The sequence below is a fragment of the Candoia aspera genome, chromosome 7, assembly GCF_035149785.1.
Source record: "Candoia aspera isolate rCanAsp1 chromosome 7, rCanAsp1.hap2, whole genome shotgun sequence".
Lineage (NCBI taxonomy): Eukaryota > Metazoa > Chordata > Lepidosauria > Squamata > Boidae > Candoia > Candoia aspera.
In genome coordinates, this window is record NC_086159.1 from 854,809 (window position 1) to 880,941 (window position 26,133).

The 26,133-nt window shown below is 50.9% G+C and overlaps 2 protein-coding genes across 3 annotated transcripts in view; one reads left to right on the plus strand and one right to left on the minus strand.

Annotated features, from left to right (window-relative positions):
* Positions 1-26,133, minus strand: part of CHKB (choline kinase beta) — a 124,265-nt gene that overhangs the window by 45,140 nt on the left and 52,992 nt on the right. The window lies entirely within an intron of this gene.
* GARIN1A (golgi associated RAB2 interactor 1A) lies at positions 1,226-6,947 on the plus strand. The gene is made up of 6 exons (XM_063308513.1): positions 1,226-1,385; positions 2,282-2,460; positions 3,773-4,034; positions 5,195-5,310; positions 6,060-6,118; positions 6,591-6,947. The coding sequence occupies exons 1-6, from the start codon at positions 1,242-1,244 to the stop codon at positions 6,815-6,817; spliced, it is 987 nt and encodes a 328-aa protein (XP_063164583.1). The 5' UTR covers positions 1,226-1,241; the 3' UTR covers positions 6,818-6,947.

Sequence of the window (26,133 nt, forward strand, 5' to 3'; positions counted from 1 at the left end):
TGTTTTTTTTCCCATCTAGAAAGAAGGAGGGGACGCGGTGGCGCTGCGGGTTAAACCGCTGAGCTGTCGATCGGAAGGTCGGCGGTTCGAAACCGCGCGGCGGGGTGAGCTCCTGCTGCTCGTCCCAGCTTCTGCACACCAAGCAGTTCGAAAACATGCAAATGTGAGTAGATTAATTGGTACCGCTTCGGCGGGAAGGTAACGGCGTTCCGTGAGTCATGCTGGCCACATGACCCGGAAGTGTCTATGGACAACGCCGGCTCCAAGGCTTAGAAACGGAGATGAGCACCGCCCCCTAGAGTCGGACACGACTGGACTTTACGTCAAGGGTTTACCTTTACCTTAGAAAGAAGGAAGGCATGCCCTGAATGTTGGGGGACACACAGCTTTTAATTTAAAAAAAAAATCTGTTATGGTGCTGTTGAGAGGGTTGTTATTTGGGGTCTAGATTTATTGGTTTTTCAGATGATATTTGATTGTTGGTCACTCAGAGCCTTTGAGAATGAATATCATACAAATATAATAAATAAATAAACCATTTTCCCTGGCCACAGAAATTAGGACCAGAAATAACAGTCATAAGTTGTAGCTACTTAGATTTTGTTCAAATATAAGGAGAAACTCCCAGAGTCTCCCATCAGAGGTTGTGGGCTCTCCTCCCTGGAGGCTTTCCAGAAGAGCCAAGCGACGATCTCTCAAGGATGGCAGAGGGTTGGGCTAGATGATCCTTGTGGCCCCTTCCAGATCTGTGTACTAAGCACTGAACCTGATCACCCTCCTAAGCTAAATATGGTTTTCATTCTGTGAGCATGGCATTAGTGTTTTATTGACCTGGGCTTAGGGTTAGGTGTGTCGTGTGAACCCAGCCTTTACATTGCCAGACTGCCAGGGTGTACGTATATGGACACCCAGGAAGAAGCCATTAAGGGTATGTTAATGCAGGGGGGAGAGGTGGCTGGTAGGGAGAACCTTCGGCCTCCCCTGCCGGCCTGGCCGAGTCCAGCACACCAGGTGCTCTAGGTCTGCTGCCACCTCAGTGGAGCAAGGACTCCCTCTGGCCAGTGTGACATCACAGCCTCTCCCGGGTGGCGCCCCAATGCCACTATGATGCACTCTGACCCGACCCGCTTGTTGCTGAGCCAGCTCCCCCCACCCCTGCCGCGTCAGCGCTGGCCCCTGCTGGCTGGCCAGCTAAGCCAGGGAGGGCCGGAGGCATGAAGAGCCCAGCTTCCCAACGCCCCATGGCTAGAGGGGCCTTTGCTGGCAGCAGCCAAGATGCTGGCAAGGAGCTTGGCTTGGAAGGGGGGCTGCTCTGCCAGTTGATCCGCTCCCCGGATTACAACCTGTTCCCCAACTCGGCTGTTTTTGAGAGCAACTTCGTCCAGGTTTGGGGGGATATCAGAGGGGTCCCCTTCCCTAGTCCTGAACGGGATCTTCTGAGCAGGGGGAAGGCAGGAACACAACCCTTAGCTGAGCCACCGGCCAACCGAGGCCGCGTCTGGTTGCGTGTCCAGCCTTTGCACATCATCTCTCTTCTGAGGGGCTCCAGGCCCCCTCTCCATTTCCCCCTCTCAGCACAGTCCCAGGAGGCAGGCCAGGATGGGAGGCAGTGCCTCCTATGCCCAAGTCGCCCACTCAGCCTTCTGCCTCAGCCCTGCACCATTGTGCGAAGATGGTGGGCGGAGCAGCTGGCCCACGTCTTGGAAAGGGCCCCTCTCTGGTGCATTGCACTGGCCACTCAGGGAAGCCTTTGGCTGAGTCAGGAGGAGCCCCTCACCCAGTGCTCCACCTGGTGGGAATGAGGGGGTGTCCAGAACTTAGCTGGGTTAGAAGGAAGCACCAGCAGGAACAGCCGGGCAGGAAGCATCCTTCTTCAGCACTGAAGTGCCAGCTGGTCAAGGCGCTGGGGAACCCTCCAGCCCTTCCTTGGTGCAGGGAAGGTGGGCCGAAGCGGCTGCCCAGTAGCCTCATTGGTTTCTGGGAAAAGGATTAGGTAGGCAGGGGCTGAGTGAGGGCAGCCAGTGCCTGGCATAGCTGGATTGGGTGCATGTGGATCAAGAAGGTCCCCACAATGCTCAGAGCCAGACAGGGCTAACTCTCTGTTTGTCTGGCCTAACACAAGCCCAGTCTCTGAGAACAGTCCCCAGACTAAGGTGCTGCAGCCGAGCCACCCCGCTGCTCCTCTGCACCTTTTCTCCTTTGGAGAGGTTCTGTTTGCAACCAAGGTCTGGTCCTGTAATTAACTTAAGGGCGATGGGCGGGTGGGGAATGGTTTCAACAGGTCACAAAGAAGGGGAAATGGGTGGACATCACCAATACCCCCACCATCGTGACTCTGGGAGTTACCTCCTCGGACCCCTGCCTCCCACTCCCCAACGTGCTCCTGATGGCCAAGCACCGGGCCCCTCTTCGGAGGGTCAACACTGGCAGTCCCAGGCTGTCGCTCATGGATCTGACCAGGTGACACTGGGCAAGGATCAGGAGGGAGGCATTGCCCTGGGCCTGTCCCTGCCTGGGTTGGATCAGCTCTGCCCCGCAAAGTGAAGCTGGTTGCCACCACAGAGCCTTTCTCTGCCTTGGTGTTCTGCGATGGTCAGAACCAGGGCCACAACTGGGGGGCGCAAGTGGGGCATGTGGCCCCGGCGCCGCACTAGGGTGGGCACCAAAATGAGTGCTGGAGGGGTGCCAAAATAGGCGCAGAATCCATGTTTGCCCCCAGGTGACACAGACCCTGGTTGTGGGCCTGGTCAGGACCTCCCCGTGGACTATTCTTTGGGACCCCTCAAGTGTGGCAGCACGGCTCCCACAACCTCCTCAGGGAACCCCCAGTCCCCACAATGTTCTGAGCCAGACAGAGCCAACTCTCTGTTTGTCTGGCCTAACACAAGCCCGGTCTCTGAGAGCAGTCCCCAGACTAAGGTGCTGCAGCCGAGCCACCCCACTGCTCCTCTGCATCTTTTCTCCTTTGGAGAGGTTCTGTTTGAAACCAAAGGTAAAATAAAGACCAGCTCAGATAATTCTCTGCCCCTGGTCAGGGGGTTACAACTCTCAAGGAGTGGGGAACAGGCAAGGAACATTTTATTGTAAGCTGCCCAGGGTTCCCCCGTAGGGGAGAGATGGGTGGTGAATAAATTTATAAAATGAATAAAATAAACATTCCCACCCAAATCTAACTTGTCCTCAGCCCACAATAATTCCTGTTCAGAATGTCCCAGGTAGCTCAGCAGGTTGGCCAGAGATGTTGCTTTTGCAGCACCCCAGCCTCCTTCCTGCTCTTCCCACCAGCCTCCCCTCCCTGTTGGAAGCAAAGTTGCATTGTGACCACGTGTCCTTGTGGATAATGCCAGACATAATTCCCAAGCACCTTAACTTGTGGCAGTAAAGGGCTGTGTGTGCACACTAATCCAGAGCCTCCTTTTGGACCACCTCAAGCCTGCCTTATCTGCAGATTCTGTACTGGGGCTGATGCTCAACATCAGCTGCATTTGCATGACATGTTTACCCAACCGCAGGGAGAAGATTTTTGCAGTATGCAAGACAGCCCCGTGGAGGACTCACAAGGGGCTCGAGGTCTTGTTTCAACAAGGCCCCTGCTTTTAAAAGTGGGCAGCCGAAGCTGCCTTCCCCAACCCAGCGTCCTCCACAGTTGCTGGACTTTGAGCCTCCCAGGTCCACCCAACAGGGTCATGCCCATTTCCGAGCCCTGCCTGCCCACCTGAGCTTCTCATGCTTGCCCAGTCCCACTCTTGACTGCCTCCCTTGCTTTGCCCAGGCTGCTTCCCCTCCGGTACGTCCGGCTCTCTGTCCATAACGCTGACCAGCGCATCTTGCGCATCCAGACAGTGACCAAGAAGGTGTATTACCTGCAGCTGCACCAGGAGCACCCCCGGGCCGTCTTTGCCCTCTGGAGCCGCCTGACTCACATCCTGCAGAAGGGCCTCTCCATCACAACCAAGGACCCGGCCATCCGCATCCGGCACAGCCTGGTCTCCAGTCGCAGCAGCAGTGCCTCCAGCACCACCTTGTCAGTGGAGGTACATGCCCACCAGAATGCCCTGTGCCAAAGGGCCAAGTGGTCCCAGGTAACCCGGGGAGGAGGTGCAGCTGGGTAGCAGTGGCTGCAGCAAGAGAGCTGGGGAGGGCACGTCCAGGAATGTCCATCCTGGCATGAAACTGCAGGCCGCATGGATTGCTTGCAGCCCACTTCTCCAAGGAGCCGAAGAGAGGTTGGTCGGACAGAGAAGAAGCTCTGAAGGCTGGCCAGGTGCCCTTCTGTCCCTGGGCAAGAGGACTGCAGCTTTGGCCCTTTGATGTGGAAGAGCTTTCAAAAAGAGTCTTTTGCCCTGCTTATCTCATGCCCTCTTGCCAGTGTAGCAACCGGTTCCTCAGCTGGGTCCCCCTCTTTAATGGGACAGCCCGGTCCTTGCCACTGCTGAGCCACCGCTGGTTCCCCCAAGTCCAGCCCCCACCAGTGGTGCAAACCGAGCCTGGCCAAGGCTGCAGTCTTCCTTCCCACCTGCCCGGAATGGGACTGCCGGGGCATCTGTGACCCTGCCCGCGCCAGCTCAGGACAGCCCGGAAAACTGCAGGATGCTTGTGCTCAGTCAAGTTCCAATGCCCTTCAGGTGGGCTCCACGCTGGGCAGGCAGGATGACCCACCCTGGTTTCTGGCATGTTCATAATGCTGCCATGTTCATGAGTTGCTGCTTCTGCTTCCTGGGTTCTGTCTTTAGTTCCCTGGGCTTTCCTCATGACCTCCCATCCAGCTGTATTTAGCTTCTGAGACCAGCCCAGGTTGGCTAGGCGCCGCCCCTGCCAAGGCCCTTCCGCCCATCAGTCCAGGGCCAAAAGAGCCACACTTGACCTTGAGCCAGTTTTACTCTGTTCCCCTTCAGCCGCTGTGCAAGAGCCCAAGAGGGGGAGCCCCACTCCCCCCTGCACCTGCAGGCATTAGAGCAGGATGCAGAAGCGGCCAGTGAGAAATGGGCTGGTGGTACCTGGTGATACACAAGAGAGCAGCTGGAGAGGGGCACGGCCACCTGTCCCACCCCACCCCCCTTTGAGGGGCTGCTCCATCTTGGGCACACCTGGCCTGGGGGAGCAGGGTGTTGGCCAGTCCTGCCTGGACCCTGTGGAACCAGGGAAGGGGGGTCTCCATCTAACACCGCCCTCTCTGTGCCCTCCCTCAACCCAGCGCTCAGAGATGGTGCTGAAGAGCCCAGGGGTGATGAAGAGAGTTGGGAGGAAGGTGTCGGGCGTCATCTCCCAGATCTCCCGGCGACCCCAGCGGAACCTGGAGAGGCCACGGAGGTAAGGGGGCCAGCCCAGCTGGGGGCCCGGCACCCAGGACCCGGCCAGTTTGGGTCAGGCTCAGGCCTCTGATTTGCATCAGCTTCTCTTGCGGACGCCTGTTTACACCTTTGGCCAAATTTAACGCTGAGGCTGTCCTTATGTTTACCTTTCTCTCGCCCATCTGGAGGAACAATTTAGTGAGACGTAGATTTAAGGCATGGTCCGGTCCGGTCTGGTCCACAAGGCAGGTTCAGACCGAATGCTGGATGCCCTCCTGAGGACAAGAGGGCTTTGACAGGGAGCCACTGACCCCAAGAGCTGGAGGTCTCCAAGCGGAAGCTGGACACCCCTTCACTGGGGATGCTTTAATCTGAGCTGGTGCCCTGAGCAGCGGGGGGGGGGGGAGGGGGGGGCTCTTGGTAGGAGACGATCTGTGTCTGAAGGGCCTTTTCTCCGGAGCAGGAGCGAGCAGCCCCTGGGCAGAAGCGGCAGCAGCAGGGGGAGGGACAGCAAAGAGAGGGCCGCGGTGGGGGGGACAGGGGGGCCAGACATAATCTAAATGCGCAGTGGGCCCCTTTCAAGCGAGACAACACCCCTTGTGCAGAGGGCTCCCATTGGGATGTGCCCCTCCTCGCCCGTTGCTTTCCAGAGCGCCTTGAAAGTCTGTTTCCCAAAGCCCGGAGTTGGGGTGGGGTGGAGCTGGGGGGCCTCCAGGTTTCCAGGCACGCCACTTTCCTAAGCTGACTGGGTGTCTCCTTCTATGCCAGAGTCTCCTTCCAGGAGCAGAGCCTGGAAGACATTTCGGATCTCTCCAACAACATTAAAGGTGAGCGCCTAACCCCAGCAGGCCCCCGGCCTCCTGGAGGGGAGGGGGAGGGGAGGGGGTGCCACTGGGCGCTGTACCTGAATGCCAGCGGCAGCCGGGCTGCTCGGTCCTCTTCGGGGACCAGAAGTGCTGGGAAGCCCTGGGGTGCTCGGGCAGCGGTACCGACGTCCAGCTGTGGGGGGCGCCAAAGGAGCAGCTTTGTGTGGCTCCCCGGAACGAGGGGGCCGCCCCAAAGCAGGGCGCTGCAACTCCCCGGCACAAGCCTGGAACCGGGCTCTGCCTTCGTTTGGGCCAGTCCGGCGGCCATGGGGGCGGGCTCCAGGTGTCTGGGTTTGGGCCCGGCAAACTGCGACTGGCCCAGGCGGCGCACGAGCGTTTGAGGGCGCCCTCTTGCAGCCGCATACGGGCCCCGTGCAGCCTCCCCCCCACCGCCGACCCGCCGCCTCCTGCTCTGCTCTGCTGTGTCCGGCAGTTCTCTTCTACGACATGCCTCCGCCGCTGGTGTGCGCGCGATGCAAGGGGCGGCTGCCCAGGGCCGAGCCCCGAAGAATCCGCGGGGACGTCCGGCACGCCGACTCGGATCTGGAGCTCGCGCCCTGGACGGACCGGAGGAACCACGGCCTCTGGCAGCAGGAAACGCCCTCCTGGCTGCAGCCCCTCTGCCGGCTCAGCAGCCTGGCCGCCGCGGGCTGGAAGTAGGGCGGGCCGGGCCGGGACCCCGGAGGGGCGGGCGGGCCTGCCCGGAGACGCAGAAACCCAGACGGGCAGAGGAGCGACTGGCGGAGCCAAAGCAGAGAAATAAAGCTACCGGCTGGACCCGAGCCCGGGCGTGGCGCACGCTGTGCGGGGGCGGGGGCAGCGCCGCGCCGCCGGTACCCGAACCAGGGCGGCGGGCGGGGGGGTCTTTCTTGCTCCGCTGGGGCACATGGGCGCGGCCAAGGTAGGGTAACCATTGGGGGAATCCTCGCCCTCCTGGGCGCTCTGCCTGCACCGCCTCTCATGGCGCGCTCGCCCTCCCGCTGCCTGCCTTCCACCCCTGCTTTTTCTGTCCTCCCAGCACCTGGAAATGGCGCCTCAGCTGTCCAGCAGGGAGCCCTCCGGGTCGGCCGGGTTCGGCCGAGCACCCCCGCGGTCAGAGCTCCCTCACCTGCCCACGGCAAGACCGCAGGGTGGCGGCTGCCGCCACGGGGACAGGCTTCGTTCTGCTGGGCGGGGAGTTGGTGGTGAGAAGCTTATTTGAGTGGGACGCTTAGCCCGGAGCATCCCCGAAAGGATGAGGAGAGCGCCGGCGAGAAAGGAGCGGCTTGGCCAGGCGCCTGTTTCAGGGTCAGGAGCGGAGCAAGGCAGCTCTGCGGAGGGGGCCAAGATTTGAGGCGGGGCGGGCAGGCTGGCTGCCGAAAGGGGACGATGCTGCGTTCCCCGGTTACTCGGAAAAGCTGGCCTGGGCCATGGGCCCCCTGCCCCCACCCTCCATCCAAAAGAAGGTCAAACCAACTTTGGGGCCGGAAAGAAACTTAAAACCAGAGCTCGCATCTCCCTGCCCTGGCCCTCAAAGCCAACACCCAATATAAATTCTCACTGAGAAACTTCACCGCACAGATCTCTGAATCTACGTAAATTGCAGCCCAAGCAGAAGAGCAGCCGAAGAGCTCAAGCCACGGAGGGAGGGGCTCTGTGGGAGCCATTAAAAGCACTATGCTTCCTGGGTTGTGGAGGCCCCCCGCAGTTTTCTCTCTGCCCCCCGCCCCCCGCCCCCCGCCCCCCGCCCCCCGCCCCCCGCCCGGGGAAACAGCAAGCACAAAACCAGCTTCTGCCTCCCTTCTGTTGAATGAGCGGTTGGAAGAGCTCGGATGCCTTTGCAAACACGAAGAGGAATTCTTCGGCTGAGCTCCACACAGCACGCTGGCTCAGTGCCTTTGCAGGGTTTTGCAGCTTAGTGTGGTCCTGCTTGGCGGGGGCCTGAGCTCCTCTCTCCCCACCCCAGCCACGCACCCCTCCCACTCCAGCTGTGTACGAAGGCTGAGGGCGCTTCTGCCAGCTCCATTCCAGGGCTCCATCCCGGCTTCTGGGCCAAGGTGGGCGGCGTTCAGGAGCAACCTGCTCTCAGTTGGGGGGGGGGGGCGGGGCGAATCTCTCCCAGCCCCATCTGCATGAGGGGAGGAGCCCTGCCCTGTTGCCAGCATGGCTGGGGTCGCACAACACGGGTGGTCGCTCAGTGAAAACTCTAGTGGCTGTGTGCACGTGCACTAAGCTTGCTTAGTATTAACCTTGATTAGTTGGGGTGTTTGGGGATGGGTCCGGATAGGAGCTGATTCAGACACACAGCCCATAGTTGAACAAATGAGGGATTTTATCCTGGACACAATGATTCCCATACTAATGAAGTAATGGGATCTAATGATACATACAAGTGAAAGTATTATTTACAAAACTAGTATGTTCAGAATAATGGAAGAAATCAAGTCTTAACCTACTTAGTCTTCCTCCCTCCCAAGTGTCTTGCCCTCACTTTTCACTTCTGCTTCATTACAGCTTCTTCGCCCCCTCCTTATCTCAGTTCACTGATCCTGGGACGCCTGCAAGTTTTCTCCCAGCTGTCTCACTGCCAGACAAAGCCTTTAACTTGCAAGCTCCCTCTGTCCGGCATCTGGATCTCTATACACACAATGTGGTCCAACCTCCTGGTCTTTCCACATTCCCACAAGCTGCTCCAGGCCTTTCCTTCTGGCCTTCCTCCCCATCCTGGGGCTGGAATCTCTGGACGTGGCAGGCTGGCGTTCCTCCACTCCACTCCACGTCCACCGGGTGACGTCCTCTCCAGCGGCAGGTCCTGCAGCATCAGAAACAAAACCGCCCCCACTATACTTTTCTTTTCCCTTTTTATAGTCTATATCTAAGGCGTGTGTGTGTCACTTTACAGGTGCATTCTAGCATTTGACCCCCCTTGGCCTACGTGCTCTTGGCCTCAGGCTGAGTCATCTGCCTTCCCTAGAAAATATCTGCCCTTGGCAGAGACCCAACCAGATTCTTCAGCTGGGCCCTTCACCCTGCCCCAAGGGGTGAGGCTTCATCTGTTGTGCCATGTAGGCATAGGTTCTCGCACGCCTGAACTTTTCTGATCAGTGCTTCTGTGCGAACAATATGGGGGCACAGGCTGGGCTGAGGGCTACGGGCATCCTCAGGACCAACATAGCACTGGACTTCCAGAGGAAGAAATTGCGAAGTTAAGATGGCTGTGAGAAAAGTGGAGCCGATGGCCACGGCAGAATGAAGCTCCGGTAAGTGGACCACTCTTCAAAATTCGTCTCCAGACAAAGGGAGGACTTGAGATCACCCACAAGTAAGCCAGACAGCTGCTCCTCACGAGGAGACCGCAAGACAGCCACCTCCACTGGGTTCAGAGCCCTGGAGACGAGGGAGTAGCCCTTGCTCAAACTGTGGTCAGCACCTTTGAAAGGACACTAAATTCACATGCTTCCGTTTCTAATCACTTTCAGAAATTGCTTGTTAACTACTTTTTAGCCATTAGAAACCTTTGGATTGACAAGTTGACAGCACCGGGTCAGTCTCCTTCAATCCTTAGTGAAAGAAGTTTTAAATACAAGTTTAAGGAATTAAAAAAAATTCTTTTGGAATAAACAGCAAAAGGAATAATTCTTTTGGAATAAACAGCAAAATCAAAGGCCAAACTTTGATTTTGGAAAGTTACAAACAGACTAAACTGAAATCATTGAAATAAGATTTTGGAATTAATTATAAGGAATCCTTTCCATGGGAAAATGGTTTTGTTTTGAATTCTGATAAAAAATAAGACTTTAAAAATTGGGAACTAGAGGGAACTAAAGATTACAATTAAAGGAGAACTCATTGACTCAACTTACAATTACAGAATGAAGCAAAATAACATTGGACATATTGAAGGATATTTTTGAACAATGGACTCAGAAGTTAATTTTAATAGTGTCAACAGAAACATCCGCCTCTATGGAGAGTCTGTGCCTAAAAGTTGTTACGGACGGAACAAGTTCTACCTGATAAGACTGAGACTGAGTTGAAAGTGGATTTAAAAATGACAGGCTACAAGAATGAGATGGAAAAAGATGCTACACTGGACATACAAAAGAAACCAGCTGATGTCTTAATGATTAAAAGGGATATACAAACAATAAACCAAGAGAGTGACTTGGATAATTTTCCTATATTGGATTTACAGAAGAGGCTTGTTAAAGTTTTGAAGAATCCCTTGTGAAGGGACAAAGAAAAAATGAAAAGAAATCACGTTTAATTAATTAATTAATTAATTAATCAATGTTTTTATTACCACCGATCTCCCCCCCCCCCCCAAAGGAGAGACTCTGTGACATTATTTGATGGGACTAAAGATCAAGATTGTTAGAGGTAAAAGGAAGGAATATAAAGTTGGTTTATTTGATCAAGATTCAAATAGATAAGTTGTTATTTCTGGTAACCCTTAATGGCTTTTGCTGACACCAGGACTGAAATGAGGCTTTATGGATTTGTTTATAGATAAGAGATGGAATATGAGATGAAGAGATCTTTTGTTGTATTTTAAGAGGATGTGATAAGTTACCAAAACTTTATATGTGTTGTGATGGTGGGAAGTCACTTCTTTATACATTTCTTTTCTTTTTCTTTACTATACTCTTATTTTTTCTTTTCTCTTTCTCTTCTTTTCCTTATTTCTTTCTTTTCTGCACCTTAGTTTTTACTGTTGTAATTATAATCCTTAATAAGTGACCCACATAGCACTGAGGCTCCTGGATGGCGCCTGTCCTGTGTGGACCTCAGCTTGATATGCTGGCAGGATGTGGGATCCAGCCCCATGCAGTTTCCCAGAATGCCTTGGGGAGGAAGCACTGTGGGAAATGGAACAGGGAGGCCAAGTGGCTCACCCACTGTGGCTGCAACATCAGCTCCCTGAGGGTACTTAGCAGAGTGGGTCCCAGGGCCCTAGTGAGTCTCAGCTCTGTCCCTTTGTGGTGTCACTTGGGAATTGCCATATTCTGAACCTGAAAAACTTTGAAAAGGGTTTTTGAAACCATACTGGTTGTACATTTAAAAAGCAAGCAAGCACACATTTGGTTTGGAAATGGCTGAAGAAGAGAAAACGTTGGAAAGTTGTTCTTTACTTTTTGCTGCTGCTGCTGCTGCACATCACTGCATCGTGACATCACCTGAATTACAGGAGGATGTTGGCCTTTCCTGGCTGGAGGTGTTGCAGATGCCTCCTTTGCACAACATCTTGAACCAGGTTAATTAAAGACAGTGGCCTTCCATGGAATAGTAAGCTGTGAGCTACAGCCTAGGCCAGTGGCTGCTCAGACCAAACCTTTTGGGGGAGTCGGTGTTTCCATTATTGTGCAAACCAGAAATGGATCGACTCAGCTGCCACAAGTAAAGCAGGCAAGGGTGCAAGCAGGGACACGTCGCCAGTTCCAGATGTTGTGGAGAAATCTCCAGTGCTAGGCAGATGCAGTTCAGGGACACGGGATTTCTCTTCAGCCAACCCCATGTATGCAGATGGTTTCTGTCAAAGACTGTAGCTCTGGGGCAAGAGGCACAGAATTCAGTTATCCTAATTTGTATTAACTATTGTATTAACACCTCTTTGGTTCACATCACAGCAAACATCCTGGGATTGTTCAAGCACCACTTCCCCAAGCTGGTGCCCTCCAGCAATGCTGGCTGGGAATTCAGAGAGTTGGAGTCCAGTCCAACACTTCTGAAGGACCCTGGGTTGGGGAGGGTGCTCTGGCAGCCCCCTTGTTTGTCTGAAGCCCAAGAAGGAGGCAGCAGGTCTAATCTGGGCACCTGGGATCTCCACTTAAAATCTCCTGCCCAGAGGAAGACCAGCCCCTCAGCCCCCACTTCCTCTCTCTGGTTCAAGAAAGGAGTCCAGAGGGACGGGAGCCTCCCAACCTGGGTTGAGAATGAACCCATTTACCCTGGTCTCACCTGGAGTCTTTCACCCAGAGGTAATGGGAGTGCAGTTTCACAACCTCGTGCCCCCAGGCTCGCTGGTATGCAGTTCCTAGAATCCTGAAATGGCACATCTGGAGCACATCAACTTGGGGAAAGCTGTCCCACCCCGTTGAGGGAGAGCCACAGCACTGATCTCCTTGCACTTTCTCAGCTTTGGCACAAACATGCTGCAGAGCGTCCAAATCCAAAGTGCTGCACTGTATGCTGGTGGGGGAGGAGGTGGCTTCTCCTGCGGGGACGCCCTCACCCCTGGTGACTCAGCTTCCTGGCTGGCTGCCGTTGCCTCCTGCCCAGGGAAGGAGAGGCCTGGAGAGGACCCCGTGCTTACTTTCTTCATGCCCTCCCTAATTGGCTGCCCGTCCATTCCTGAGGAGGGTCAGTTGGTTCCCTCTCCCTCCTGAGGTGGGGAGGGAGCAAAAGCAATGTTGGGGGGGGGGGGAGCAAAGGCTGGCATGTTTCCTGCTGCTCCTGATGCCCCAGCTGTTTTGGATCTGGGGTTCTGGCATTGAGGAGTCACCTTGGATAGTCCTGGCCTTTACATTTGCTCCTTTAGCCACCGTGCTGATTCTGAAACAGCTGGATCTCCTAACTCTGCTACGCATCCCTCCTCTGCAGCTGCAGTTTGTGACCTGGGCTATTTCTGGACTCTTTCAGGCGACGCTGCACCCGTGCCCAGAAGTAGCTTGACAGGCAGGACAAAGGCATGGAGCTCCTGTCGGTTGGCCTGGTGGGTAGGTGGCTAAACACGCTGTTCCAGGTGCCCACCTCCACTTGCCCGCCTACCCCACTGCACCCCCTCCCCCCATTAGGAAGAGGGACAGCAGGTTGGTTTCTTACTGGCAGGTGATACTTGGCAGGAGTGGAAAGGAAACGGGGCGGCGGGGCAGGGGGAATCCATCCATCCATCACTTGACGTTGTCCCACATTAAAACAATAAGGACAACTCCGGCTGTTACCTAAGCCGAGCCAAGCAGCAAATCCTAGGCTGGGGTGTTTCCTGCAGTTTAGAGACTGGTGGGAGCACTCACTGTGACTGTCCGGCCGTTGCTGAGTTGCTCTACAGCAGCGTTTCTCAACCGTGGCAACTTTAAGATGGCTGGATTTCAACTCCCAGAATTCCCCAGCCAGCATTTAAGTCATCAACCCATCTTAAAGTTGCCACAGTTGAGAAACGGTGCACCACAGTGCTCTCTCCAGTTGGATAAAAGGTGGTGTCTTGTGTGCTGAGCATTCTTGGTCGGGACTCCCATAAACCCTGGAGTCGTGTTTCGGTAACCCGACTTGTGCGAGTTGTGGCACTCCTCCGGCATCGCAGTTCCTGCCTTGCCGAGCCGAGTGAGGGCGCCGGGAGGGTTTTACCTGCAGGAGGAGCCGCCAAAGCCTTCCTGCTGTGGAGGTCTGCTCCGGGTGCCCTTCTGGCTCCCTGGCCAGAAGGGAGCGCCTTCGCTCTCGGAGGGGCCTCTCTGGGCCAGCCCCTCCCTCTCGTTGCCCGCCCGAGTTGAGAAGGGCTTCCCTCGGACGCAGGCAGGGCTGCCGCCGCCTCCGACCCTCCAAAAGGGCTCTGGGGTGGGCTGGAGTGGCCGCCGCCGCCTGCCGTCCAAGCTGCAGGAAAAGCAGCGTCACTGGGGGCATGGCATGGGGTGGGGGGGGGAGAAATGCTAGCAATTATGATGCGCAGCAAAGCTGACGTGGCTCCCGAAAGACCCTCTCCCCCACTTCTCTCCCCCGCTCCACCCGCCCGCTTCTCTTGGCGGGGATGGCGGCGCGATCCCGCCAGGGGCTGGGGGAGCTGGCAGCAGAAGGCCCTGGGTCTCCTCCCAGCAGGACCCGGTGACCCAGGCGGAGGCGTTTCCCACCCTGCCCCTCTCCTCCCCCTCGTCTCCTGTGCGCCGAGCCGCGATTCTCCCTCCCTCCACGCCGAGGCGGGAAGGGCTGGAAAGGCGGGGAGCAGAATTTTCGGCTCGCCTCCTTTCCGGCTGCCTCCTTGCGCTCTGGGGATCGGCGCTTTAAGGCTGCACCACGAGGGCACGTCCTCTAAAAGCAGTCTGTGGGCACCTTTGTACCCTGGTCAGCGGGATGCGCGGATGAGCCCCGAAGCCCTGAGGAGACCGGCAGTCCCGGTGCGCCTCCTGGGCTCTGTGCTCATTCCTGACGAACTACCGGAGTGGCACGGACGGTTCGCCTCCCCTTCAGAGGGTGGAGAGACACTGGCGCGCTGTCCTGACCTCGTGGATGGCTTTACCTGGCTTCCGCCCTGGGGATGTCTCTATTTTTGCACAGTGTCCCTGTGTGGCATTTTCAGTGACACTGGCCACCAGGAGGTACCAGATGACTGGTTTGATCTTCTCAGGACTCATCAGATGTGGGTAGCCAGATGTTATTCTATGGGGCTCCCACCCCCACTTTGGGAAGGAGATTAGGCAAGAGAGGGGAGTGCTGAATGCAAGAGCCGCCCAGTCTGCCCAGTTCAGGATCATCCTCGTGTAATCGCAGAATATATTTTGGCGCTGTCCATGCCTGTTTCATTGACTATTCTAAAGCCTTTGACTGGGTGGACCATAACAAATTGTGGCAAGTTCTTAGTGGGGATACCAAGTCATATTGTCGGCCTCCTGAAGAATCTGTATAACGACCAAGTAGCAGCAGTAAGAACAGACCACGGAACAACGGACTGGTTTAAGATTGGGAAAGGAGTACGGCAGGGCTGTACACTCACACCCTACCTGTTCAACTTGTACGCAGAACACATCATGCGACATGCTGGGCTTGAGGAATCCAAGGCTGGAGTTAAAATCGCTGGAAGAAACATTAACAATCTCAGATATGCAGATGATACCACTTTGATGGCTGAAAGTGAAGAGGAACTGAGGAGCCTTATGATGAAGGTGAAAGAAGGAAGTGCAAAAGCTGGCTTGCAGGTAAAGCTCAAAAAAACCAAGATTATGGCAACCAGCTTGATTGATAACTGGCAAATAGAGGGAGAAAATGTAGAAGCAGTGAAAGACTTTGTATTGCTAGGTGCGAAGATTACTGCAGATGCTGACTGCAGTCAGGAAATCAGAAGACGCTTAATCCTTGGGAGAAGAGCAATGACAAATCTCGATAAAACAGTTAAGAGCAGAGACATCACACTGACAACAAAGGTCCGCATAGTTACAGCAATGGTCTTCCCCATAGTAACATATGGCTGCGAGAGCTGGACCATAAGGAAGGCTGAGAGAAGGAAGATCGATGCTTTGGAACTGTGGTGTTGGAGGAAGATTCTGAGAGTGCCTTGGACTGCAAGAAGATCAAACCAGTCCATCCTCCAGGAAATAAAGCCAGACTGCTCACTTGAGAGAATGATATTAAAGGCAAAACTGAAATACTTTGGCCACATAATGAGAAGACAGGACACCCTGGAAAAGATGCTGACGCTAGGGAGAGTGGAAGGCAAAAGGAAGAGGGGCTGACCAAGGGCAAGATGGATGGATGATATTCTAGGGGTGACGGACTCGTCCCTGGGGGAGCTGGGGGTGTTGACGACCGACAGGAAGCTCTGGCGTGGGCTGGTCCATGAAGTCACAAAGAGTCGGAAGTGACTAAACGAATAAACAACAACATGCCTACAGATAAACCCTCTCTCCAGCCCATCAATGCTCCTTCTTCTGTCACTGCAGTTCAAATTACTGTGTTGAAGTTCTAGGGGTGATGGACTACAACTCCCATCACAACTACAATACCCAGCATGGGTATAGCTTATTTATACATCAACCCAGCTTGGCTTTGGTAGTTGAAGACTTATGGGAGGATAACACGGTCTTGCTTTGAGAGATCCTCTGCTAGTCCAAGCTGGGAGGGGGCATCCAGTGGCCATCTCCTGCCCTGGTTCACCCTGTGTCCCTGAGCCTTCTGAGGATGCTGTGGGTGAAGCAGTCCTGCAGTATCTGAGGTTTAATTCCGAGAGATCAGTGGACACATTTCTGAATCCTGGTCAGTGGATTTGCAAAGCTCAGCACTGTCCCCCATGACTGTGGACTGAAGCAACATCTTCAGACACTTCTTCCACCTCCATAATGCCTTCTTCCATTTCCTTTTTTATGGGGTGTGTTCTCAGGGCTTCAGGTCAAATGTTGGATCTTCTACCCAGGTCATCACCAATTATAAGCATATACATCCCAATTGAAGTGAATATTTGTAGCTCAGGGTTGAACTGTGGAGTCCTTGGTGCTCTCTGAGCCTTGTTTTCTTGCGGACGCTTCATGGCCAGACCAGGCAACATCTTCAGTGCGAGGAGGGAGAGGGCCTCGCTCTCCGTTTATACACCGTGGCTTGCCCTGCTTGTGTTGGTGGGGGTGTTGTTGTCTCCCTGGGAGTTCCTTGACAGGGCTGTTGTTTGCTGCTGGGTTGACGGCCTGAGTTAATCATGCCTTGATTAGGGTGTATTGTGCTGTTCCATGGTTCATCTGGAGTTAATCCTGGTGTTGATCTCTGCATATCTGGGTGTTGATTGCTGGCAAGGGGGTGTACTGGTCTTTTGGCTTTTCTACTGTCTCTTTTGAATGGTGTGTAAATGTTGTTTACCTCTATGTGTCTGTTGATGGCTGCTTTGTCTGAGTGCCAGGCTTCCAGGAATTCTCTGGTGTTTTTTGGGTTTGGCTTGGTTTCACTCCCTCTTTGCACTGAAGGATGTTGCCTAGTCTGGCAATGAAACACCTGCAAGAAAACAACAAGGACTCCACATATACATCCCATCATACACACAGATGTTCATACACACAAACAAGTTCCCGTTGACAAAGGGTCTTTGCAGATTTCCTGGATGACATGTTCACTGAAATCTCCCCTGGGTCCATCAGAAATCTCCCCTGGGTCCATCTTTTGCAAATGCTCCTACGAATGTGCCTCTGTTCACCATGGCACCAGAGGGTAAGATAAGAACCAATGGGTGGAAGCTTTAGAGAGAGAAATCTGAACTCAAAATGAGAGAGTTCCTGTCCTATGACAGCTGTTAAGCAGTGGAACTGCTGCCTCCTGGGCTCCAACTCCTGAGGTTTTCAAGCAAAGGTTGGACAGTCATTTGTCTGGGGTAGTTTGAGGATTCCTACCCTGGGCAGAGGCTTGGACTGGAAGACCTCCAAGGTCCTTCCAACCTTTTCATTCTATGATTCTCTAACGGCTCCCCTCCACCCAGCCCAGATGAGATGACATCAGAAAAAGGTAGGACATTCTGCAGAGTTATGATTGAGCTATGGAGCTTCATGTCAAAAAAATATTGCTCCTCTTAAATTGCTCCCCTTTTCCCTTTTGTTCTTGAGTGCATGTTGAACCCTGGCACAAAACTGTTCAGTTGTTACATACACACCTGGACAAACATGAACAGGAGGAAGTTTTATGCTTCTATTGTATATTGAAAAGGGAAGAGTCAGTTTGGTGTAGTGGTTAAAGGCCCTGGTTAGAAACTGGAGGACCATGAGTTCGAGTCCTGCCTTAGACACAGAAGCCAGATGGGTGACCGTGGGCCAGTCCTTCCCTCTCAGCCCTAGGAAGGAGGCAGCACCAAACCACTTCCGAAAATCTTGCCAAGAAGACTGCAGGGACTTGTCTGGGTGGTTGCTGGGAATCAAGACTGGCTCAAACTGTTGAAAATATATGAAGGAACAATCATACATTCACAGTTGGGTCATGCTATTACAAGGCCAGCCAAACAGGAACAGCCATTGTGTCAGAAAAGCTTGAATGTGTGAATAATTGTATTTCCAAGCTCTGTTTTGAAAGCTCACACGCACACGAATGCTAGATTCTGGTTAGTAAAATGCAATGGTTGTTTTCACATCACACGCTCTGTCCAGAGAAATGGGTGCATCTGACAGCTTCATGGGATGGCCCGCTTCATATAATATTCTAAGATAATGGAGGAGTTCCCACAGCACGCTGGACTCCAATTACTGAAATGCATGTTAGGATGTTCTGAGAACCCAGCCAGTGTGGCAGGAGTTGAAGTTTTAATCTGTTAGGCTGTGGGAAACATTTTTGCACAAGGTAAAACTTTATACCAGTGTTTCTCAACCTTGGCAACTTTAAGATGGGTGGACTTCAGCTCCCAGAATCTCCAACTCCCCATGCTGGCTGGGGAATTCTGGGTGTTGAAGTCCACACATCTTAAGCTGCCAAGGTTGAGAAACCCTGCTTTGTACTGTAAAAGAGATAGGCTGTCTTTGCAAAAAAAAAGAAGAACCAAACCACTGGAGTCTAATAGGGACTGGACAAAACTTCAGAAGCCCCTTCAAGGGCTAAAGGGGTTGCACATTCCAAGGATGCCATGACTCTACACCCCCAGAAGGGTCACTCATGATGGGCAGGTGAAGGAACAGATGAAAATAACCCTCCAGAACCCTCCAGAAATTCACAGCCAGGACAATGTCAACAGGATGCAGAATTATGAGCTCCCAGGTCAAAAATCCAAAGAGCTATCAGGGAAGAGCAAAGGGCAAGGATGGGAGCACTGGTGCTTTTGATGAAGCTGGATCAAAGCCAGGAAAGTGCCCAGCTGCTGATATGGCCAGAGGAAAATGCTCAAGGACTCTTAGACCACTGGCATGCGGGATGCCAGAATCCTGAACAAAGACACACTTGATGTGGTCAGAACAGAAGTGTCAAGACTGAACAATACTGACACTCGAGGAATCAGCAAACTGAAGTGGACTGGAAGGGGTCACTTCACAATAGTGGAGAATCGGTGGACAAGAAACCCACAGACGAAATGGAGTACCAAAAGTGTTTGCCCATGGGGTATTAAATGAAATACATAGGTGGCAGACAAGTGTTCGGGTTAGGGTTAGACAAGTTCTTCCTTCCAGAAGCCTAGAAGACAGCTCTGCAGATGGGCATCATGGACTATCTCATCTGCAGGCAAAGATGGAGAAGCTCTATTCCATCAGGAACAACAAGGCTTGATCCTGATGTGGCTCACAACACAAACTCCTTCTTGAAGAAATTGCAACTTAAATGAGAGAAATCAAATGAAATCCTCAGGCCAAGAAGACACAACTTCACCAATATTCCATACGATTATGAGGCAAAGATTTGATAAATAGAATATCTGAAGAATTTTGGGCTGACATAACTTGTGAATCACTAACTTGGAAGCAAAAGAAAACAAAATGTCAATCTGCTTAATATGCTGAGAATCACTGAAGAAAAGAAGAAATCCAAAGGCAATAGAGGCAGAGAAAAAGATCTCCAGCTGAACACAAATTCCAGAGAAAAGGGAGAAAAGATAAGGAGTTGCATCATGGCCTTCCTCTGATTTTTTAAAAAATTTCTAAATTTAAGCTGTAGCCCTGGGATTTTCTGGTGGTCCCCCATCCAAATATTAACCATAACGGTCCTGCTTAGACTACTGAGATTGGCTCAAGTCATCTCTGTCCAAATCTGTTCCAAGCAGGAAGCATCCCTGGGTGATGGATGTCCAGCCTCCTCCTGAACATCTCAGATCATCCATCCCAATGGCTCTTTGGATCACTGGTTCCATTGCTGATCTGCTGTTATTCCTATTCCTATTCCTATTCTTCTGTTTTAAACTTTCAGTTGGTATCCTGCAACTTAAATCCATTCTGCCTTCTGGGATAAGGCAGAAAAGGTCTTGACCTTGTTGTGTGCAAGATCCTTTCAAGGCCTAGAAGACCTCCAAGGTCCCTTCCCACACTATGATTCTTTAGTTCTAAGTATCTGAAGAGTACTATCACCTTCTGCTTTTTTACAAAGATAAAAATACCCAAGTCTTTGAACATCTCTTCACTGAACTTGCTTTCTTGTCCCCGTTTCTTAAAATATAGCGCCCAGAACTGGAGATAGTTCTCAAGGTGGTATCTGCTCAAAGCAGCATGGAGTGGAGCAATTACTTCTCGTGATCTGGAAATCATGCTTCTCTGGATGCAGCCTTGAATTGCCCTGACCTTCTTTGCTGCTGACTCATATTCGCTTTGCAGCCAAGGACTATTCCAAGACCTTTCATCAGGCCAGGACTGTTGACCCGTACAATACAAGATTTTAAGTTTGTGTAGTTCTCTGGTGCAATTGTTTACCATTTCTCTTCTTCTTTCATTGTTATGATGTGTTTTTTATCCTTCTTTTATGCTGCTGGGCAATTGAACAAATAAAGAAACCTTTAAAATTGCTGCCAAGGCTTGCTAAGATGGTTCCCTGGAAAGTAAAGTTGCCACTTCTGCATCCACTGCCTCCACAAGGAAGCTGCACATTAGCACGAAACTTCACATCTGCAGCAGGAAGGAGCTGGGAGTGAGCTTAGCTTTGAGCCCCTAGCAAGGCATCTGCTGGCTGGTCCATCATTTATGGCTGCAATTGCTCACATTCTTATCTTGAAGGGCCCAGAGCAGTTTAGCTCCACGCTGGGGGAGGGAGGCATCTATGGGGGTCAACATTCAAGACAGCGTCTGTTTCTGTGCAACTGAAGCTCTGCCCTCTTTTATAGGCATTGTGCATGCAACATGTGTAAAAACAGGCAGGGCTTTCATTGTTAGCAGCAGCTCAGTGTTTTTGACCATTGCTGCAGATGCCCTTGCTAGGGGAGACTGATTTAGGGTCTCCAGGAAAACAAATGGCACCTCTAAGGACCATTGTTCTGGCATAATTGTTCCAGAATAAAGGGATTTTGTGCATTTGTGTGGGAGGTGGCAATGCAAAATGACTTTACTTTTAAAACAAGCTTTTGATATTTTGTTGTCTTTGGTTGCTCTAAGGCTTCTGCCTTCCTTAGACTTACTTGAGAGTAAGCCCCATTAAACTCACTGGAACTTTGGGGAAGACACGCAAAGATTTGTCTGAAAGAGCTGCTGAGTCTCCCTTCCCTTTCTGAAAGCAAGTTGGAGACCACACAGGGGGGGGGGGTGTCCCCCATTGCATTTCTTTAAAGAGGAAGAAGTCAAAACAGCTGCTTTGATTGCTCAGGGTTCTGGACATTTTGCACAGTCAAAACTGCGCACGGGAGACCCAGCGAGGGCCATTGGTCTGGACAGCCTCTGCAAAAGACGATACTCCGTGTCATCTCTTACAGAGGCTGTCCAGATTGGGGGATGTTGCTAAGTTAGAGTTAGAGGATGCTGCTGTTGCAGTGACTGCCAGGCTGTTGGCTGCAAAGAGTCCCTCTTTTGGGGGAGATGGGCGGTGAGGGCAACTGAAATATAAATAAATACATACATACATAAATATTGTCTGCAGCGCCAGATGCAGCTGGCCTCCCCATGCTGGTCAGTGGGGAACAGAAGTGGGAGGGGGCCACTGCACCTGGCTTAATCCATGGCACCAGGTTGGCCAGGGTGGGAAGACTAGACTGGTATAGAGAGGCCACTGCTGAGACGCAGCCTCAAGCTTCTTGATACACCATTTCTGCCCTATATTATGATCTAGATGGTATGCAGATAATTGAGTTACAATGCAATCCAGATTTTCCATGTTCATTGGACGGGCTTTCTGGCGTGCGGTTGAAGTTTGGAGCCTGAATGGTCTCGGCAACGTGGATCCGTTGTCAGGGAAAGGAAGTGCAGCAGGCTCAGATTCCCATGGCTACTGCAGGCACCCTAGTGGCAAGAAACCTTCTGTTGGCAGATGCTGGGAAAGCCTTTAGCCCAGGAGAGGTCAAAAAAGTCACACACCAAGCATTTCTATAAAAATAATTTATTTACAGAAAGCAAAAACAAAAGCAAAAACATATTTAAAGGACTTAGCTCTCTTTGGAGCAAGCCTTACTCGCTACATATCGGCAGTGAGAGAAAGAGGAAGTGAGGAACAAGTCCGGGCAGGTCCTCCCCCAGGCTATTTTGCATGAAGCACGTGCGAGGAGACAATCACTTGCAACCTTTTTCACTCAGCCAAAATGACTAGGCACAATAATCTATTAGTAGGAAAACCTCAACACTCCCCTTTTTACACTATAGATTAAGTTGCAAACCAATCTTCTCTGACAACTCTTTGTGTCTTGGTACAGGAAGAGGTTTGGTTAAAATATCAGCAATCATGTCTTTTGATTCACAATATTTTAACATTATTTCTCCTTTGCTTATCATATCTTTGATATATTGATATCTAATATCGATATGTTTTGTTCTACTTCTGCAGGCTTCAGATTTTGCCATAGCAATGCAAGCTTGATTATCCTCATAAACAGTTATAGGCTGGTTCACTTCCATGCCTATGTCTTTTAACAAATGTTTAAACCATGTAACCTCATTACAGGTTTGTGTTAGAGAATAAAACTCTGCTTCTGCAGTGGAAAGAGCAACAAGTGTTTGTTTTCTAGAATGCCAGCCTAAGCTAGATCCAGCAAATTGAATTAAAATCCCAGAAGTGGATTTTCTGTCACTGACATCTGCTCCCCAATCAGAATCGGCAAAAGCCTGCAATTTCTCAGTTCCAGAGGCATTTAGCATCAGGCAATAATTCTTTGTTCCTTGCAAATACCTCATTAACCTCTTCAATGCTGCTTTTCCAGTAGATGTAGGCTTCTCTACCTGTCTACTTAAAATGGCCACAGAATTTGAGATATCTGGGCGAGAATGATTTGCAATGTACAGTAAACTTCCAATTGCAGATCTATAGTTCTCTGCCTCAGTTAATTGAGTTTCTCCTGTATCTTTCTGAAAATCTATTATCGGAGTAGAGACTGGTTTACAGTCTTGCATATTAAAATCTTCTAGGAGCTTTTGAATTTTACTACGTTGGTTTAACAGAAAGCTACCATCCTTGTCTCTGTGTACTTCCAAACCTAGGTAATTGGTCACAACTCCAAGGCTTTTTAATATGAAATGGCTTTTCATGCAGGCTTCAAAATCAAGCCTTTGTTTTTCTGTTGATGTGAATAGCAGCAAATCATCAACATAAATGCACAGATACATACAGCCTTGTTTGTCCTTCTTCATATATACACAGGGATCTGCTTTTCCTTTTTCAAAACCAAAATTCTGCAGTTTTTCATCTACTTTTTGGTTCCAGGATCTAGCAGCTTGTTTTAACCCATAGATTGACTTCTGCAGTTCACAGACTAGATTCTCCCCTTTTTCATAGCCAGGGGGTTGCTGCATGTATAATCTGTGGTCTAAATCACCATAGAGAAATGCAGTTTGAATGTCATAGTGGTTAACTGACATTCCTTTGAGTGCAGCAACTTTTAACAGTAATCTAATTGATTCACCTTTAGTAACTGGTGCAAAAGTCTTGTCAAAGTCTAAATCTTTCCTTTGAGTGAACCCTTTTGCAACCAACCTTGCTTTATATTTTTGGATTTTGCCATCAGCATCCCTTTTCAGTTTGAAAACCCACCTACAACCCAGACAGCGTTCATTGGGAGGTAGATTTACCAGTTTCCATGTTTTATTTTCTTTCAAGGATGCTAATTCCTGTTGCATGGCAGAATGCCAATTTTGTGCAATCTCAGGTGGTAAAGCATTCACTTGTTCTAAAGACTCAGGTTCTGTGAATATGTGAAAAGCCTTTACTGTTTCAGCCTGAAAACGTGATGGAGGAACGCCTTTATTACTCCTCTGAGATCTGCGAGGTAATACAGGGCTTAAATTTTGACTCCTATCACTTTCCTGAGAAGCATCTATCTCATCAGACAGATCTTCAATTTGCTTTTCTGGTTTAATGTCCTCATCAGGCAAAAGATCACCATCAGCAAGTCCTTGCTGTTCTCTTGTGGTGGTCAGTTCAACTGGAGAGCTAGAATTTAATCTCCCCCAGTTTTGTTCAGCAAAAGAAGCGCTTTTGCTAATTATTAATTTCTCTCCCATTATGAACCTGTAGCTCCTCTGGCTTTGTTCATAGCCAACAAAGATGGCTTTCTTTGTTGTGGGGCCTCCTTTCCTTCTCTGCTGTTTTGGAATGTGAACCCATGCAGTGCTACCAAACACTCTAAGATGGCTTACCTTTGGTTTCACACCATAAAACAAATGGAATGGAGTGTCCTGAATCATAGAGTTATACAACCTGTTCTGAACATAACAAGCAGTCGATAAAGCTTCTCCCCAGAACGTAAAACATAATCGTGAATCTTTTAACATGCATTCCATCGCATTTTGCAAGGTTCTGCCCTTTCTTTCAGCAACACCATTTTGCTGAGGGGTGTACGGGTTAGAAAGAATTTGTTCTATCCCTTTTTCCACTAGGAACCTTCTAAATTTGTGAGAAAGGTATTCTCCTCCTCTATCACATTGGAGTGCAGATACAGGCCTAGGGAATTTTCCATTTGCCCATGTCACAAAACTTTTAAATTTCTCAAATGCCTCATCTTTATGTTTTAAGATGTAGATAAATGTGTATCTTGAGAAATCATCAATGATGGTCATTGCATACCTTGCTTGTCCAAGACTTGGAGCAAAAGGACCAATAATATCAGAGTGTACAATTTCCAAAGGTCTAGTTGTAACTCTGTCACTGTGCTTACTCACAGGAGCTTTTAGTGTTTTGCATTCTTTGCAAACTACACAATCTAAGTATTTATCACAGGGTTTTATCTTTAGGTCAGCACACAGCTGTGGCATTTGTGCTATATACTTGTAATTAGCATGACCAAGTCTCCTGTGCATCAGGTGTACACATTGGTCATGATATGGTGTGTTGCCAACTGCAGCCTTGCAGCTTGGCTTCCTTGCATTTTGCACAATGTACAAGGAGTCTTTTAACATACCAGTAGCACACAATTTCCCATTTTTACGTATCTCACAACCATTTTTCTTAAATGTTATGATATACCCTGTTGCAGCCAATTGTGCCACAGATAAAAGGTTTGATTGTAAATTTGGCACATACAACACACCTTTTACAGTTTCTCCTAAGCAGGATAAATACAAGTCACCTTGTCCCATAATTTTGGTGACAGACCCATCAGCCAAAGATACACTTTGTCTTTCAGTTTTAGACAGTGACACAAAAGAGCTTTTACAATTACATAAATGACAATTGGCCCCAGAATCTAACACCCATACATCAGAATTACCCTTCTCAGCAACCTGTGCAATTTGGGTTGTCTGAAGAGCCTTCTTCTGTGTTGCCCTTGTGTTCTTCTGCTCTGTCTTTCTACTCTTGGGTCTCATGGCACAGTCTCTTTGCAAATGTCCAGCTGAACCACAAGTGAAGCATCGCTGGCTTGCTAGCGCTGTGGCCTCAGGTTCCTTTCCCTTCTTTTCCCTCATTTTCTGGTCTTGCAGCTTTCCAGAAGAGATGGGGGGGGGGATCTTTCCTCTCTCTTCTCCCATTCAGCGAGTAAGCGCTGTGTAACATACGATGGGGTGAGGTCTGCTTCAGGCATAGCCTCCAGGGTACAAATCAGCGTGTCCCATGTTGCATTTAGTGAGGACAGGAGAATATAGGATTTTGTGAGAGGTGTAAATTCCATTCCTCTCTCCTGCAACTCAACAAACAGCTGCTGAATATAATGCAGGTGCTCAGGAAGGCTTTCTCCTTCTGCAAGGTAGGCTCTGTACAGCTTTTTCGTCAGAGTAACTTTACTCCCTGCTGTTGCCTTTACATATAAGTCTCTCAAAGCGTCCCAAAGTTGCTTTGCAGACTGCATGCCTCGCACGTGGACTAGCTGATTGTCCTCAACTCCCAAGATAATGGTGGCTCTAGCCCGCTCATCCTGTCTCAGCCATTCAGCATTGGGATTTTGGGGGGTTTGCTCACCAATTGGCAGCCAAAGATTCTCTCTGCGAAGATACATTTCCATCTTCAGGGCCCAATTCAAATAGTTGGTCTCTGATAGGCGCTCCAGAGGCATCGCTGAGGGCTGGGAGGCAGCCATGGCTTCTTCCTTCTTTTGCAAGTCACCTCAGCTAGCTTCTAAGTCCTGTGGACCGGCAGTTGCTGGAAAATCTCCAGGTGGCTCCAAAGAAAATCTTCACAGGTCTTTGCTACCTGCCTTTAAATTGTGCATGAGGTGTGGAGTTGATCTCTCTTTTCTTTCTGGGTTTTACTGCGTTGTTTACTGGGCCCATAACCTGTTGGCAGATGCTGGGAAA